This window comes from Solanum dulcamara, chromosome 6, assembly GCF_947179165.1.
Source record: "Solanum dulcamara chromosome 6, daSolDulc1.2, whole genome shotgun sequence".
Taxonomy (NCBI): domain Eukaryota; kingdom Viridiplantae; phylum Streptophyta; class Magnoliopsida; order Solanales; family Solanaceae; genus Solanum; species Solanum dulcamara.
Window position 1 is genome coordinate 76,338,690 of NC_077242.1, and position 19,963 is coordinate 76,358,652.

General features: G+C 33.9%; 1 protein-coding gene across 1 annotated transcript; it reads right to left on the minus strand.

Moving 5' to 3' along the window:
- Positions 1 to 14,884: 14,884 nt before the first annotated feature.
- LOC129892998 (WAT1-related protein At4g30420-like) lies at positions 14,885 to 19,577 on the minus strand. Its single transcript, XM_055968494.1, has 7 exons — positions 19,402 to 19,577; positions 18,783 to 18,854; positions 18,586 to 18,702; positions 17,437 to 17,689; positions 16,328 to 16,486; positions 15,606 to 15,754; positions 14,885 to 15,158 (listed from the first exon to the last, which is right to left on the minus strand). Exons 1-7 carry the CDS (start codon positions 19,575 to 19,577, stop codon positions 14,885 to 14,887), a joined length of 1,200 nt encoding a protein of 399 aa, XP_055824469.1.
- Between the last annotated feature and the right edge of the window lie 386 nt (positions 19,578 to 19,963).

The following is a 19,963-nucleotide window of genomic DNA, read 5'->3' on the forward strand; positions in this document are numbered from 1 at the left end:
TTCCTGTTGCGTCTCCCAAAAATGCTCCTAATAGCGCACGACTTCTAGAGTCATTCCCCAAGTCGTTATGAATGCTACTAAAGAAGAATCGCAGAAAATTTAACCCGGACCCCACATCACCTAAAAAATTCGTAGGCTAACACATATGTAAAACTGTACAAATCGTCTAATTCTATTGCGTCACCTCTAAAATGCTCCTAAACACCATAGAAGCCCCTTCAGGGATACTGGAGTCTTTCCCCGAGTCCTTAAGAATGCTACTATAGAAGAATCCACAAAAATTCGACTCGGACCCTGACACCTAAAAAATATATGGGCTAACACACACGAAATAGTGGGAAAATCGCTTAATAACTATTATGTTGCCTCTAAAATACTCGTAAACACCGTAGAAGACTGCCGAGGCTATTAGAGTTATTACATAGGTCGTTATGAATGCTACTGAGAAGAATCTGAGAAAACTCGACTCGAACCCCCAGCACCTAAAAAATCTATGGGCTAACACAAATGAAATATTGGCAAAATTGCCTAATTCCTATTGCGTCACCTCTAAAATGGTCCAAAACATCGTAGAAGCCCCATCAGGTCTACTGGAGTCATTACCCAGATCGTTACAGATGCTACTAAAGAAAAATTCAAGAAAATTCATCCCGAACATCCGGCACCTAAAACATCTATGGGCTAACAAACACGAAAAACTTGCAAAATCTCCTAATTTCTGTTGCGTCACCCATAAAAAGCATCTAAACACCATAAAAACCCCACCAAGGCTACTGGAGCCATTCCTCAGTTCATTACGGATGCTATTAAAGAAGAATCTAAAAAAATTCAACTCGGTCCCCCAACACCTAAAAAGATTCGTGGGCTAACACCCATGAAAAATTGGCAAACCTGCCTAATTCCTATTGCGCCGCACCTAAAATTTTCCTATATGTCGTAGAAGCCCCACCGGGGCTACTAGAGTCCTTCCCCAGATCGTTACAGATGCAACAAAAGAAAAATCCAAAATAATGAACCAAATACCCAAGGTTGTTACGAATGCTACTAACGAAAAATCCAAGAAAATTCGACCCGAACAAACGGCACCTAAAAAATTTATGGCCTAACACACACGAAAAACTTGCAAAATCATCAAATTCTTGCGTCGCCCATAAAACATTCCTAAACGCCGTAGTAGCCCCACTAGGGCAACTTGAGTAATTCCCCATGTCATTATAGACGTTACTAAATAAGAATTTAAGAAAATTCGACTCGGACCACCGGCACCTAAAAAATCCGTAGACTAACACACACGAAAAACTAACAAAATTGTCTAATTCCTATTGCATTGCCCCTAAAATGCTCCTTAACGTAGTAGAAGCCCTGTTGAAGCTATTGGAGGATTTCTCCAGGTCGTTAAGGACGCTAATAAAGAAGAATCTAAAAAAATTCGACCCGGACCCCCAACACCTAAAAACTCTGTGGGCTAACAAATACAAAATATTGGCAAAATGGCGTGATCATGTTGTGTCACCCTTAAAATGCTATTTCATGCTATAGAAGCCCCGTCGAGGCTAATAGAGTCTTTCTCATTTCATTACGGACGCTAATAAAGAAGAATTCTAGAAAATTAGATCTCAAACATCCGACATCTAATGAATCCGTGGGCTAACACATGCGAAAAACTAGTAAAATCACCTAATTCCTATTGCGTCGCCCCTAAAATTTCCCTAAATGTCGTAGAAGCCCCATTGGGCTACTGGAGTTGTTCTCTAAGTCGTTACTGATGCTACTAAATAATAATTCTAGAAATTTTGACCCTCACCCCCAGCACCTAAAAAATTCGTGGGCTAACACATACGAAAACTAGCAAAATCACCTAAATCCTATTTTATCACCTCTAAAATACTCCTAAATGTCGTAGAAGCCCCACTGGGGCTATTGGAGTCGGTCCCTAGGTCGTTATGAACACTACTAAAGAAGAATCCTAGAAAATTCTTCTCGACCTCCAGAACCTAAAAAATCTGTGGGCTAACACATGAAAAACTTATAAAATCGCCTAATTCTTGTTGGATCACCCATAAAATACTCCTAAACACTGTAGAAGCCCCTACGGTGCTACTGCAGTCATTCCCAGGTTGTTATAGGCACTACTAAATAAGAATCCAAAAAAATTCGACTGAAACCCCCGGCACCAAAAAAATCCATAGGCTAATACAAACGAAAAAATGGCAAAATCGCCTAATTCATATTGTGCCGCCTCTAAAATACTCCTAAATGTCATAGAAGTCCCTACAGTGCTACTAGAGTCATTACGCAGGTCGTTACAGTCATTACTAAAGAAGAATCCAAAATTATTCGACCCGAACCCCCGGTACCTAAAAATATTTGTAGACTAACACACATAAAAACTGACAAAATCGCCTAATTCTCATTGTGTCGCCCCTAAAATGCTCCTAAACGCCATAGAAGCCCCATCGAGGCTGCTGGAGTTGATAACAGTGCTACTAAAGAAGAATCTAAGAAAATTCATATTGTCCCCCAGCACCTAAAAAATCTGTGGGTTAACACACATGAAGAACTAGCAAAATCGCCTAATTCCTATTGCGTCACCTTTAAAATAGTCCTAAACGGAGAAGAAGCCCCTGCGGGGCTACTGGAATTATTCTCCAGGTCGTTACGGGCGTTACTAAAGAAAAATTTAAGAAAATTCAACCAAGATCCCCGACACCTTAAAAAAGCGTAGGCTAACACACAACGAAAAACTGCAAAATCAGCTAATTCCTATTGTGTCATTCCTGAAATGCTCCTAAATGAAGTAGAAGCCCCGTTGAGGCTATTGGAGTCATTTTCAAAGTTGTTATGGATGCTACTAAAGATGAATCCAACAAAATTCAACTCGAACCCCCAGCACCTAAAAATCCATAGGCTAACACACATACAAAAAACTGGCACAATCATTTAATTCCTCTTGAGTCGTCTATAAAATCCTCCTAAACGATGTAGAAGCCTCATCGGGGCTACTAGAGTCATTCCATCGGTCGTTACGAATGCAACTAAAGAAGAATTCAAGAATATTCGACCCAGACCCCTGGCACTTAACAAATCTGTGGGCGTTAAAACACGAAAAACTGATAAAATAGCCTAATTTATATTGCGTCTCCCCTAAAATTCTTCTATACACTGTAAAAGCCTAGCTAGGCTACTGGAGTCGTTTCTAGATCATTACAGACGCTAATAAAAAAGAATCTAAGAAAAATTTAATCCTAACCCCGGCAGCTAAAAAATTGGTGGGCTAACACACATAAAAAATGATAAAATCGCCTAAATTCTGTTGCATCGCCCCAAAATATTCCTAAATGTCGTAAAAATGCCAATGGGGCTACTGGATTCATGTACCAGGTCGTTACGGACACTACTAAAGAAGAATCTAAGAAAATTCTCTCTGAACCCTCGGCACCTAAAAAATTTAAGAGCTAACACACACGAAAAATTGGCAAAATTGCCTAATTTCTATTGCGTCGCCCTAAAATGCACCAAAACTCCGTAGAAGCCTTGGCGGGGCGACTGGATCGTTCCCAGGTCCTTACGAACGCTACTAAAAAAGAATTTAATAATATTTTACCAGACCCCTGGCACCCAAAAAATCTGTGGGTTAACACACACAAAATACTAGAAAATCCTTTAATTCCTGTTACGTTGCCTCTAAAATACTCCTAAATGCCGTAGAAGTCCCACCGGGTCTATTGGAGTCGATCCCCAAGTTGTTATAAAAGCTACTAAAGAAGAATCTAAGAAAAATTCATATCGGCCCCCAGCACCTAAAAAATGTTTGGGTTAGCACACACGAAGAATTGGCAAAATCGCCTAGTTCCTGTTGCGTAGCCCCTAAAATACTCCTAAACATCGTAGATGCTCCTACGATGCTACTAGAGTCAATAACTAGGTCATTACGGTGCTACTAAAGAAGAATCGAAGATGATTCGATACGGACCCCCAGCAATTAAGAAATCTATAAGCTACACATACGAAGAACTGACAAAATCAGTTAATTCCTATTGCGTCGCCTCTAAAATACTCCTTAATGTAGTAAAAGCTCTGCCGGGGCTACTGGAGTCATTCCCAAGATTGTTATGGATGCTACTAAAGACGAATCAAACAAAATTCGACCTGGATCCCGACACCTAAAATATCCATTGGCTAACACATACGAAAAACTAAAAAAATAGTCTAATTCCTTTTGCGTCACCCCTAAAATGCTCCCAAATGTCGAAGAAGCCTCGCTAGGCCTACTGGAGTCGTTCCCTAGGTCGTTACGGATACTAGTTAAGAAGAATCCAAAAATATTCATCCTGGACCCCCTTCACCTAAAAAGTATGTGGGCTAACACACGAAAAACTGGCAAAATCTCCTAATTTTTGGTTGTGTCACCCTAAAATGCTCCTAAACACTATAGAAGCTCTGCTGGGCTACTAGAGTTGTTCTCCAGGTCGTTACAAACTTTACTACAGAAGAATTTAAGAAAATTCGACCTAGACCCAGCACCTAAAAAATCTATGGACTAGCATACTGGATTCATTCTCCAGTTTGTTACGGATGCTACTAAAGAGAAATATAAGACAATTCTCTCCTAATTCCTGTTGTATCACCCTAAAATGCTCTTAAACGCCATAGAAACCTCATCGAGGCTACTGGAATCCTTTTCTAAGTCATTATGGACGCTATTTAAGAAGAATCCAAGAAAATTCGACCAGACCACTGGCACCTAAAATTAATCCATAGGCTAACACACACGAAAAACTGGCAAAATCGCCTAATTCCTATTGCGTCGCCCTTTAAATGCTCCTAAATCCTGTAAATCCCTATCGGGGCTACTAGAGTCGCCCCTAAAATTCTCCTAAACGCCTATTACATTGCCCCTAAAATGCTCCTAAAAGCCATAGAAGCCCCACTGGGGCTACTGGAGTCGTTCTCCACGTCGTTAAGGACTCTACTAATGACACAAAAATTAGAAAAATGCCTATTTCCTCTTGTGCGGCTCCTAAACGCTATGTATATGTCGTGAATCATGCCGAGGCTACACGTACTTCTCCGTACGGAGGTTCCCATGAGGGTTTTTGATAAAATCTACCTAAAGTCATATCATCAAAATATTCTTGGGATAACACAAGAAAAATGAAAAAATTACTTAATTTCTCTTGCGCGATCCCTAAATTCTATGAATACACCATGTATCATGTCGAGACTACACGTTATGCTCATCTGGGTACTTATGGAGGGTCCCAATAAGGGTTCCAAAAAAAATTGACTAAAAGTCATATCACCAAAATATTAATGGATTAACATACATGAAAAATGAGAAAATTGCCAAATTCTGCTTGTACGGCCCTAAATGCTATGAATACACCATAAATTATCCGGAGGTAACACATATTGCTCCCGAGTAATTATAAAGGGTTCCATAAAAGTTTCATAAAAATTAAACGAAAGTCATATCACCAAAATATTAATAGGCTAACACATATGAAAAATGAGAAACTCGTCTAATTCTGTTTATGGGCCCCTAAATTATATGAATACACCGTGGATCGTATCGAGGTTACAAGTACTGCTTCGTCGGGTACTTACGGAGGGTCCCATAAGGGTTTCAAGAAAAATTATCCTAAAATCATATGACCAAAATATTCATGAACTAACACATATGAAAAATGAGAAAATCGTCTAATTTCGCTTGTGCGACTTCTATAAGGAATGAATACTCCATGGATTGTGCCGAAACTATGCGTAGTGCTATCTACAGGTACTCATGAAGGGTCCTATAAGGGTTTTAAAAAGATATGACCAAATCGTCATTGGGATCTTGAGGTCTTATGAAGATGGAGATTTCTTTTAGTTTATATAAAAAAAAGGAATATAACCAAAACATTATTAGGCTAAAATACGAAAAATGAGAAAAAATCGCTTCATTCTTCTTGTACAAACCTCAAATGCTACTAATATGTTGTGAATCATGCCGAGGCTACACGTACTACTTATCCAGATACTTACGAATGGTCCCATAAAGGCAAAAAATTTTGGACCAAAATTCATATCATCAAAATATTTATGGGCTAACACATACGAAAAATGAGAAAATAGCCAAATTTTGCTTGTGCGGCCCCTAATGAATATGACGATTGTGCCAAGTCTACACATACTGGTCCTTCGGGTACTTACGAATGGTCTCATAAATATTTTGAAAAATATTTGATCGAAAGTCATATCACCAAAATATTCATGGGCTTACACATATGAAAAATGAAAAAATCATCTAGTTCCGCTTGTACGACCCCATAAGGATTTCAATTTTTTTTAAAAGCAATATCATCAAAGTATTCATGCGCTAACATACACAAAAATTGAGAAAACTGCCTAATTCTACTTTTGCTAGCCCCTGAATGCTATGAATACGCCCTAGATGGTGTAGATGCTACATATATTGCTCCCCCAGGTACTTATGGAGGATCCAATAAAGGTTTTGGAAAATATTGACCAAAATTCATATCACCAAAATATTTATGTGCTAATACACACGAAAAAATAAGACAATCACCTAATTTTGCTTGTGCGGTCCCTAAATGCTATGAATACGCCATTGATCGTGTCGAAGCAACACGTACTGCTCAATTGGATATCTTTAGAGGGTCCCATAAATGTTTCAAAAAAAATAAATTGAAAGATATATGATCAAAATATTCATACGCTAATATACTCAAAAAAATGAGAAAATCGGGCCGAGGCTATACGTACTGCTCTCCCATGTACTTAATGAGGGTATTATAAAGGTTTCAGAAAAAAAAATTGATCGAAATTCATATCACCAAAATATTCATAGACTAACAAAGGGTACCATAGAGGTTTCGAGAAATAATTAATTGAAAGCCATATTAGAAAAACATTGATGCGCTAACACACACGAAAAATAGGAAAATTGCCTTATTCCGTTTGTGCGTCCCCTAAATTCTATGAATACGCCATGGATCGTGCCAAGGCTACACATTCTGCTCCCAAGGTTACTAACGGAGGGTCCCATAAGGTTTGAAAAAAATTTGACCGAAAGTCATTTCACCAAAATATTCATAAGCTAACACACACGAAAAATGAGAAAATCACCTGATTCTGCTTGTGTGACCCTAAATGCTATAAACACACCAAAGATCGTGTTGAGGCTACATGTACTGCTCTCCTGGTTACTTACAGAGAGTCCCATAAAGGTTTCTAAAAAAAATTGATTGAAAGTCATATCAAAGTATTCATGAGCTAACACACACGAAAAATGATAAAATCGTCAAATTTCTCTTGTGCGGCCCTAAATGTTATTAATACATCGTTGATCATACCACGACTACACGTATTATTCCTACGGGTACTTATGAAGGTTCTAATAAAGGTTTGAGAAAAAAATTGACCGAAAGTATATCACCAAAATATTCATGGGTTAACACTAGAAAAATAAGTAAATTACTTAATTCTGCTTGTGCGGATCCTAAATGCTATAAATACATCATGGATAGTGTCGAGTCTGTAATTACTGCTCCCCTGGTACATACGGAGGATCTCATAAAGGTTTTAGAAAATTTTTTGATAGAATAGCATATCACCAAAATATTAACTGGCTAACACACGAAAAATGAGAAAATTGTCTAGTTTCCCTTGTGCGGCCCTAAATTTTATAAATACGCCATTGATTGTGCTAAGGATACACGTACTACTCCCTCGGAGTACTTACGGAGGACCCCTTAAAGGTTTCGAATTTGTTTTAACCAAAAGTCATATAACCAAAATATTCATAGGCTAACACACATAAAAAAAATACAAAAATCACATAATTCTGCTTGTGCACCCCTAAATGCTATGAATACACCGTGGATTGTGTTGATTCTACATGCACTTCTCCCGCGGGTAATTTCAGAGGTTCCCATAAAGGTTTCAAAAAAAATTGACTGAAAGTCATATCACCAAAATATTCATTTGATAACACACATAAAAAATTAGAAAATCGCTTAATTCTCTTTGTGCATCCCTAAATGCTATGAATACGATGCGGATTGTGTCGATGCTACATGTACTACTTCCTCAGGTACTTACAGAGGGTCCCATAAAAGTTTTAAAATTGTTTTTACTAAAAGACATATCACTAAAATATACATTGTCTAACACACATATGAAAAATGAGAAAATAGCATAATTTCGCTTGTGCAATCCCTAAATGCTATAAATACATCGTGCATCATGCTGAGGAGACATATACTGCTCCCCCGGGTATTTATGGACGGTTCCATAAAGGTTTCAAAAAAATTGACCAAAAGTCCTATCATCAAAATATTCATGGCCTAACACATAAAAAAATGAGAAAATCCCTTAATTCTGCTTTTGCGGCCCCTCAAAGTTATGAATATGGCGTGGATCATTCCGGAGGTACAAATACTTCTCCCCCGGGTACTTGCAAAGGGTCCCATAAAGATTTCAATTTTTTTTTGACCGTAAGCCATATCATCAAAATATTCATGGGCTAACACACAAAAAAAATACAAAAAATTGCATAATTTTGCTTGTGCGGCACTAAATGCTATAAATACGCCGTGGATTGTGACAAGGATACACATATTGCTCTTTATGGTACTTACGTAGGGTCCCATAAATATTTCAAAATTTTTTTGATCGAAAGTCATATCACCAAATATTCCTACACACGAAAAATAAGAAAATCGCTTAATTTTGCTTGTACGACCCCTAAATTTTATAAGTACACCGTGGATTGTGCCGAGGCTACACGTACTTCTCCCCTGGGTACTTATAGAGGCTCTCATAAAGTTTTTAGAAACAAATTGACTGAAAGTCATATCACTAAAATATTAATTGGCTAGCACGAAAAATGAGAAAATCGCATAATTCCATTTTTGCGATCCTAAATTCTATGAATATATCGTGGATTGTGCATAGGATACACATAGTGCTTCCCTGGGTACTTAAGAATGGTATATATTTCAAAAAAAAATTGACCAAAAGTTATATCACCTAAATATTCATGGGTTAAAACATGAAAAATGAGAAAATTGTTTAATTTCAATTGTGCGACCCCTAAATGCTATGAATACACTGTGGATCATGATGAGGCTTCACGTACGACTCCCTTGGATACTTATGGAGGGTCCCATAAAAAAATGATTTTTTTTAATTGAAAGTCATATGACCAAAATATTTATAGGCTAACACACAGAAAAATAAAAAAATCACCTAATTCCATTTGTGTGACCCATAAATGCTATGAATAAATCGTGGATAGTGATGAGGCTACACGTACTGCATCGAGGTAGTTACAGTGGATCCCATAAAGATTTCGAAAAGAAATTGACTGAAAGCAATATCACCAAAATATTCATCGAATAACACACACGAAAATTAAGAAAATTGTCTAATCCTCTTCTGGACCCATAAATGTTATGAATACGCCACGAATCATACCTATTCTACACGTACTACTCCCCTGGGTAGTTAGGGAGAGTCCCATAAAGATTTTAAAAAAAATTTGACCGAAATCCATATCACTAAAATAATAACGTGCTAACACACACGGAAAATGAGAAAATCGTCTTGCTTGTGCGGCCCCTAAATGTTATGAATACGCCGTGGATCGTGTTGAGACCACATGTACTACTCCATTGGGTTCTTACTGAGGGTCCCATGAAGGTTTCAAAAAAAATTGGGCAAAAGTCATATAACAAAAATATTCATGTGTAATACACGAAAAATGAAAAAATTATCTAATTTCGCTTGTGCAACCCTAAATGCTATGAATATACCGTGGTCATGCCGAGGCTACACATAGTTCTCACATGGGTACTTACGGAGGTTCCCATAGAAGTTTTGGAAAAAAATTGATTAAAAATTATATCACCAAAATATTCATGGGCTAATACACGAAAAATGAGAAAATCACTTAATTTTGCTTGTGAGACCCTTAAATACTATGAATACAAAGTGGATCGTGACCAGGCTACACATAATGCTCCTCTAGTTAGTTATGGAGGGTCCCATAAAGGTTTGAATTTTTTTTGACGGAAAGTCATATCACCAAAATATTTATACGCTAACACACACGAAAAATGAGAAAATTATCTAATTTCGTTTGTGCGGCTCCTAAATGCTATGAATACATCGTGGATCGTGTCGATGCTACACTTACTGCTCCCCCTGGTATTTTCAGAGCTTCCCATAAATATTTCAAAAAAAATTTGACCGAAAGTCATTTCACCAAAATATATATGGGCTAACACACAAAAAATGAGAAAATTGTCTAATTCTGCTTGTAAGACCCCTAATTGCTATGAATACCCCATGGATTGTGATGAAGCTACAAGTAATGCTCTTATGGGTACTTACGGAGGGTCCATAAAGGTATAAAAAATTGACCGAAAGTTATCACCAAAATATTCTTGGGTAACACACATGAAAATGAGAAAATTGCCTAATTCCGCTTGTGTGGTTCCTAAATTCTATGAATACGCCATAAATCGTACTGATGTTATATGTACTGCTCCACCGGATACTTATGGAGGGTCCCATAATGATTTCAAAAAAGAGTTGATCGAAAGTCATATCACTAAAATATTCATGGGTTAACACATACGAAATATGAGAAAATCGTTTAATTCCGCTTGCATGGCCCGTAATGCTACGAATACGCCATGGATTATGATGAGGCTACACATGCTGCTCTTTCGGGTACTTAAGGAGGGTCGTATATGGTTTTTGAAAAAATTGACCAAAAACTATATCACCAAAATATTCATGGGCTTACACACACGAAAAATGATAAATTGGACTAATACAGCCTATGCGTCCCTAAATCAGGGTCAACTCTATGTGGTAAATAATAAAGCATATGCCTTAGGCCCCAATTTTGGGGGGCCTCAAATTTTTACCGAGAATAAATTATATGTCAATTTTTCATAGAAAAAATAATTATTTATGATAAAATTATTTTTTTTAAAAACTATATTATTTTATTCTCTTTAGCCTAGTTCAAACAAAAGGAATCAAGAAAATATGATTTTGTCTGCTTACCTTCTTTCCGCAAACATTCACATTATTTTATTCCTTTTAACTGCTTTGGTACTCTCCTTTCTTCAATTTTTTGATAAGTTAGAATATTACTCTATCAACAACATGAATCCATAGTGAAAAAGTGTTGAATATAGTGCTATGAATACGCAGTCGATCGGTCTGAGGCTACACGTACTTCTCCTCCGGGTACTTTCAGAGTGTCCCATAAAGTTTTCAATTTTTTTTTATCGAAAGTCATATCACCAAAATATTAATGGGCTAATACACACAAAAAATGAGAAAAATCCCTAGTTCTGCTTGTGTTGTCCCTAATGCTATGAATATGTCGTGGTTCAGGCCGAGGTTACACGTAATGCTCCCTCGGTACTTACGGAGTGTCTAATAAAGGCTTTGGAAAAAAATTGACCGAAATCCATATTACTAAAATATTCATGGGCTAACACATATGGAAAATGAAAAAATTGCCTAATTTCGTTTGTACGACCCCTAAATTCTATGAATATGCCATGGATTGTGTCTAGGCTACACGTACTTCTATCCCAAATATTTAATGAGGGTCCCATAACGATTTTGGGAAGAAATTGACCGAAAGGCAATGTACCAAAATATTAATGGCTAACACACATAAAAATGAGAAAATCGCCTAATTCCACTTGTACGATCCTTAAATTTTAAAAAATGGTATGGATTGTTATGTCGAAAAAATAGACAAAGTGTAAAATTAATTTCATCTTTATAAAAAAAAATCAATTTTAGTAAAAGAGGAGTCGCCACTTAATTTTTTAAAGAAATTAAGAAAACTTAATTTAAAAAACTCTAACAGATTTAAGTCTTAAAAATTTAGAGAAAAAGGGTACGAGGTTCATATTACTATTTTAAGAAGGTTTTAGCACTTAAAATAGTCGCTAACATGCGGTTATCCAACGATTTGAAAATTATTTGACTAACTTTGGAAAATATTAATTTAAAAGGAAACGAAGACTTTGAAATTATTTTTAGAAAAAAATTGATAAAGCTTAAACATTTGATTATAATATACATGTATATATATATATATATGTATATAAAAAAAAGAAGTAAAAGTTTATCAATAACTAAGTAAATATAGAAAATCATTTTAAGAATAAATTAACATGAATTGGTTTATCCTTAGGGGAATTCAATTAAGTTAAATCAAACTAATCAACTTCTACGTTAGTATAAACAAACGTAAATAAATAAAATAAATTATTACAATCCGAATTAAATATAAATGAATAAAGTATGAAAATTTGGTCCAACAGTTAGTTTCTGTACGTCTGGACTAAGTTATTGGGCCATCTGCATTTTGGGCCTTAAGCTCAATCCCATTATATATCGCAGCTGTATATACACTGTATTGAATCGTATATACACCATATACCACGTGTTTGTTTCCTGTAGATGCTGTATATCACTGTATATCATTTTATATCACCGTGTATCAGACTGTATATACATTGTATACAGTTTTTATTCCTTGTAGCTGCTGCATATTACTGTATATACATTATATATAGTGTTTTTCCCCTGTATCTACTGTATATAACTGCATATATACTGTATATAGTGTATATATAACATTATTTCTTTACATCAAATTGTATACACACTGTATATCAGTGTATACGATACTATTTTCCACTTGTATTTCGTGTATACAACCTAATATCAATATTCAAATCATAGATATTACCTTTTTCCATGTATCAACTTTTCAACAATTTGAGCAAGATGATGGGAGACTCAAAACTCAACGATATGCAAGGATTGAGTCCAAAGATGAACTCGAATTGTATCACATGCACCAAAATAAAATTACAGAAGCATCTACTCATTTTAAACTAAACAAAGGAATATATCATGATATGTTAAGGTATCAAATGGATGGGCATCCTATAAGTGACTAACAACATGCTAACTAACTTAATTTTAAAGAAAGAATTAAATCAATTAGGCCATGAAATTTCTAATTAAATAACAACTTTAAGCATATTTTATTATCTAAATCATGTTAAATGAAGAAATTAAAAATATTAAAATCTATATTGTCAAGGAAAACTACTTAAAAAATAATGAACAAAACTAAGTGCTTTCATGAATTAATCCTAACATATGCTAGCTATAACAAATTTATATCATTAGTCTAATTATTCTTAATATATACTAACTAAAAAAACAAGACTACGAATCAACTAAATATGAAGTAAAATAAAGCTGAGAAAAGATCTTACCTCTTTCCGAGCCGCGAGATTGAAGACGATGAGCGGAAGACATTCACCATCATCCAAGAGCTTGATGGAACTCCAATCTCTTTCCGAGCCGCGAGATTGAAGACGATGAGCGGAAGACATTCACCACCATCCAAGAGCTTGATGGAACTCCAATCTACAAAAAAGATAAAATAAAAGATTAAAAATTTAGACTCGAACCTTCGTGGGTTCGACGTTATAAGAACACTGTTCTTAGCCTAAATTTTGACTTCAATCTCCTATTTTCCTTGAAGAAAAATATAGATTGAAAGCTAAAAAATTTCACAACTTTTAGGCTAGGGACAAGAGTCCAAAAATCCTAGCCAAGTTAAGAAAATTTCTAACTTTGGGGTGGCTAAAAAAACCTCCCACTTCTCCCTCTTCTTAATAAGAATATGAGTCTTTATATAGGCTCCAAAAACTTTAAATTTTCATACAATTTTCGATGTGGGAGTTTGGAATTTTTTTTTATTTTTTTTTAAGAAAAAACTAAAATTTTCAAAAATGCAAACTATAATTAAACTAACCTAACTAACATTGTATTTAGTAAAAAAATAAAATCTTTTGAGGTGATTTTCGAATAACCACATAAATATTAATCAAATATATAGTTATATAGAAATATGTGTATTACACTAAAATTTATAAAAAGGTAAAAATAGTTAAGAATAATATGAAAATATATTATTTTTTTTTATAAAAGCTAATTATTTCAAAATGTTCGAATTCAAAGAAACTCGATAGCTAATTTGCGTTGTAGATGGTCAAAATTGGGTGTCAACATGGATCATGGTGAGGCTCTACGTATTGTTCTCCTAGGTCATTGTGGAGGGTTCCTTAAGGGTTGTTAAAAAAAAATCCGAAAATTATATCACCAAAAAATTCATTGACTAACACTTACGAAAAACTGAGAAAATCGCCCCCTAACTCAAAAAAAAATGGCATGGATCACGAGAAGGCTAGACTCTCCTATGCTGATGTTAGTAGACAGTGGCACTATTCTATTAAACAGCTGTACAACAAGCTAAGAGGGGACTTCCCAAAAGTGGAGTGGGGAAATTCATTTGTAAGAGATATTGGGTTGTCTGTTTTACTTGTATGTATTCTTCCCTGGTAATACAGTTATAGTTACCAAAAATATAATATTCTTTCATGTGTTGGGATTATAATAATTAAATATTGTGCGGATGCTTAAAAAATCATGTTTTAATGGCATAAATAAGACAACAAAGAGAAGTTATTATTAAAAGAGAAACAGCAATATCCAATGAAAAATATAGTTCTAAATTTCCAAAGGATGGAACATATGCATCACTTTCATCGATAGAGAGAAAAAAATATAGTAACAAAATTCCTAAAACAAATTTTATAGAGAAGAGAAAAAGAAATTGCAAACTACATACAACAAAATAAATACTCAAACATATGAAGGAATATTTAAACTATGATTACTTGTAACATTTTTTTGGTCATCGAAACAATGAGTCACCAATCATCATTGATAGCGACATATCTGAAATCGCCAAATACTAGAGAGTTCCTTTATTCTTATAAATGTTTTTGTCTACACTATTATCATCTTCATTGTATGTTGATATTTTAGTCAATAATGGTTCCTCTAAATCTATTTTACAACTTGTAATCAAATCTGAATTAGAATCTTGAATTGTAATTGTAGTTTCTTGAATATTGTGTTGCTTCACTGGCTCTTCCTCTACAATAATATTTTCCTCTTTTTTATCCTTTGATTTTCCCCATAGTACCACATATAGTCCAAAAATCACAGCAAGTGATCCCACCAAGCTGAAATACAACAAATAATAAAAATCATTAAACAATCTTATCATAATACTAAGACATAATACATACAAGTGCTATTTAACTTCAGCTCAACTGGTATCTACGTTCTCAAATTTTTGGTGTACATAAGTAGATACTTAAACTTGTATATAATTGAACAACTAGAAACACACATTCTACGTGGCATAATATATGTAGAATGTCACATAGCACGTGACTTTATATAAGTTTTAACTGTCTACTTGTTCATACCAAAAATTAGAGGGCATAAATGTCAGCTGAGACCAAGTTAAAGAAAACATTTATGTATTATGTTGAATACTAATAAAGAATAAAGGATTAGCGACATACAAATTTTATAGATAAATATAAAATTTATCGCCAATTCTATTTAGCGACGAATTTTTTTTAAAAAATTGATAGGTATGAGCTATTTAGCGATAGATTTACCTTCCAGTGTACATTTCTTCTTGCAAAAATGTTGAGGCAAATATTGTTACTATAACAGTGCATAAGGGATTGAACATTGCTGAAAATAATGGACCTCTGTGTGAAATACACCAAGCTTGTCCAAAGAAAGAAACTGCTGATGAAAATCCCTATTTATAAATTTAAAAAAAAATACAAAAAAAATATTAGTATAAGTCATTTTTCAAGAAAATATTTTTTTTAAAAAGTCATTTTCCTGATATTTTGGTATGCAAATAGGAGCGAAAAAATGACTTTCTTTATAGCCCTACGTTTTCAGAGGCAACTCAACCCTAAATCCTAGTTCATGCTTATATAAAAGATATTATATTCCCTTGAAAAGATATTTGAATATCCCATAATTAAACTTTTGGGATGTTCATAAAGATATGTCAGACTCTTCTTGATAATAAAATACTTCAAGAAGGTCCACAAATTCTTTCATAGAGATCAAGTCCAAAGCATTCTAGTTCGAGAAATACCCCACTAACAGCCCTCGAATCATGGAAAAATCTTACCAGAGAAGAATCAAGTGATAAACATATTTGTACCCACAATGTTTATTAATAAAATTATGTTTCTTCATATTTTATTTGTGATTGTAATTTATTTTCTATCACTTTAAAATTTGTTGCAAACAGTAATTTTTCAAAAGAAGAAAATTAAAAAAAAAAAGAGAGAGAGAGAGAGAAGAGAATACTTACAGTGTATAAGCAAGAAATTAGCTCTAGAGATGAAGTTATTTTCCAACTATTAATATCAGGTTCAAAGAAGAAAGTAGCAATTGCAGATTGAATTGCAGCAAATAGACATAACCAGGCTGTTAAAGATAAATGATCTGGACAATTTGTTGACAATGTCACCTGTTTAAAAATTTAATAATTAGCATCAACAACAATATACACCGTAAAATTTCACAAATGAAATCTGAAAAAGGTATGTAAAGATGTAAAGTACTCCTTATCACTGATTTGTGAAGGTAGATAGACTGTTTTCGAAAGATTCTCGATACAAAAGTAAAGAAGACACAACAAATACCACAAAAAGCGATGCATAGTATATTTAGTTAATACTTAGCATCATAAATTATATAATAAAATTAAATTTAACTTTATATATGTATATTAATTGATAACATAAATAAATCAAAGTTCATATTAATGTAATTTAACATGTTATATCAAGTCGTCTGTTTAATGTTTCAAATAACTAGTTCCAATTGTTATAATACTTGAAAACATTTATTGTTTTTGGTAATAAAAAGAAGAATCCTTGTTTGAAATAATAAAAAAAGAATAAGTCCTAAGGAATGTTCCTATTTTGAAAATCTCAGCTTTGACCCCCTTTTTAAAATAATAATAAAAATTGGAAAAAAAGGATTTTTTTTTTCTTTTAAAATTTCGCTCTTACTACGAAACGCCACCCATTAAAGGATGAAGCTCAAATCTAAGATCTCTAATTATTATTGACGAGATTCTAACTATTCGACCACAATTTTTGATAGTTCTTAAGTTGATTTTTGTCTTCATTGAATATAAGACATTTTTATTTTTCTTTATGCAATGGGTATTCAAAACTTACTGATTTCACTAATCCAAATCACATTGCATAAAATCTATTAAAATAGAAAAGCGTGTGACGCTCGTTATCAAAAATCTGATACGACAACAACAATAATAATAACTAAATTTGGGAAAGTAAAATATACGCATGCCTTACTCCAATTTTCGTTTGTAGATCCTTGGCACGAGAAAATTATTGTTTAGAATAGTTTGAAAACTATATAATAAAAATATAAAGGAAAGAAAAACACCTGCAAAATGAGCCAAAATGACCAGCAAATAGCACTTGCAATGAGCAAGATTACACCAAGCATCCAATTAGAGTGCAAATTGTCACTATTTTCTTTGCCAAGAATTAACAATAATCCAGTTGTAGGAATAAATTCTGAATTTAGTAACTTTGGTCCTTTAATTAATGCCATTGCAACAGCTCCAGCAACACATAAAATTGTCCCAATCACCTTTGCTATACTCCTCAAGTTTTTCATTTGCACTTTCTCTAATCTAAACCAAAACAAATTAAGAAAAAATTAATTGAAATTTTCATTAATAACACTACTAAAAATCCCAATTTCGACAGTTAGAAAGACGTCTTATCAAAAATTGGCTCATCGATAAGGGATTTTTGACGTATACTCTATTGGAAACATTCCAATCGATTAGCTAAATTTCAATAACACTACTAGAATCACCAATTTCCAACGGATGTCCTATCCCAATTTGGTTCGTTGGTAAGAGATTTTTAATGGATACTCTATCGTAAACGTTATCGATGAGGCAAATTCCAATAACACTATTTGAAAATTGCTAATTTTCCAATGGACGGCCTATCAGAATTTTGGCTTGTTTATAAGGGATTTTCAATGTATGCTCCGGCAAATATGTTACCAACAAGCCAAATTCCGATGATTTTGTTGAAATTTAGCAATTTCTGGTAGTGTCACTACAAGAAATAAAGGATTTTGTGGCAATTATTTAGCGGCAATAACATAATTGCCGTTATATTAGATTTAATGTTAATAATAAATATGAGTAATTATAACCAACATTCTAAATAAATATCGCTAAATATTTTTGCGGCAATATTAAAAAAAATCTACTGCCACTAAATATCTCTTTTGTTGTAGTGTATAAATCGTAATGTTAAATAATAAAATAGAAAGAAATTTGAGTTATTCATTGGAAACGTTACCAACAAGCCAAATTTCAATAACACTACTAGAAAATTCTTATCGAAATTTGGCTCGTTTGTAAGGGATTTTTCGAAGGATATACCGTTGGAAATGTTATTGACGAGCCAAATTCCATAGAAATTAGCAATTTTCTGATAGTGTAAACAGTAATTTTCATCGATGTTTTTTTAATAAAATTGAAAGTATTTTTGAGTTTTTGATACTTACCCCATGACCCATGCCATGAGAAAAGTGAATGCTGGAACAAGATTTCCAGTTGCACTTGCAATTGAAGATGAAGAGTAGTACAAACCAGAAAAATAGATATTCTGATTTATTGTTACACTGCATTGAAAAATTGAGATAAAATTAATATATCTTGTTATTTATATACATTTATTAAAAAATATTATTTGCTAACTTACCCAATGAGAGCAGCCAAGAATATCAACCCAAAGCTCTTCCATCCCAAGCATATACTATTGCCTGTTTTCCTTCTAAAATAAAATTCAAAACACATAAATAATTAGCAATTTTAGTATAATTTAGAACAATAGAATAAGTCCCTACAACCACAAGGAATGTGATGGTTTCCACACGTTTAACTAGACGTCTCGGATTCAATTGGGGAATGAAACCCCCTAGTAGCTAGGGAACACTTTTTCTCTTTTAACCAGATCTTAAAGAACGTGAATCTGAATTAGCCAGATTAGTGAGCCCCATATACAAACTTCACTCTCTTCGCGACATTCGTAGCATATTTGATACAATATAAATTATTTTCTTGAAAAATATTTTTCAAAAAATTTAAAAAATCCAAAATTTGACTCGGGTGGTATATTAAACTTTTGAATAGTCTCTTCATGTATGTTATTCAAAAAAAAGGAGGACTCAATAATTATTCAGTTCATTGGAATTAACAAAAAGTTATAATTTTGATAGATTGAGATCTCATATAAACTTCTTTTGAGAAATGGACCATACAGGATGAGGGTGGGATGCGGTGGAGTGAGGGTGGGAGGGAGGGTAAGATTGTACGCATACCTTGGCCCTAAAGCAATAGGAGCAATGAGGAGAAAGGCTATAGTTTGCCTATAAACAACAAAAACCCTAACACTCAATCCTTGTACAAGAGTAGCTCTAGTACATAAAGTAATAGTAGCATACATAAATTGCAAAGCAATCATAACAATTGTGGGCTTGTAAGTTTCAAACCCCATTTTTTGCTATATAAAAATAAATGTATGTATTAACAAAGACTTGTAATGATTTGGTACGAGAATTTTCTTAATTTATAAGCAAACCAAAGAGAATAAAATATAGTATTAATTAATTACTTTATTAACACCTTAGTACAACTGTATATTATATGGCATTACTAAGCAACTAGTATGAAAAATTAAAATTCAAAGTAACATGAAGTGGATCCATGAAGGTTCCTAGCAACTAGTTAAAGATATGGTTTTTTTTTGGTAGATTTATTGGTGAATTTTACATAATATCTATGTATTTTTTGATATATATAAGATGGAAACTAGCTTTAATACATGTGGCGCCACATGAGCATAGCACGCAAGGATGTTTGTGCGCGCCACATCATGAAAAG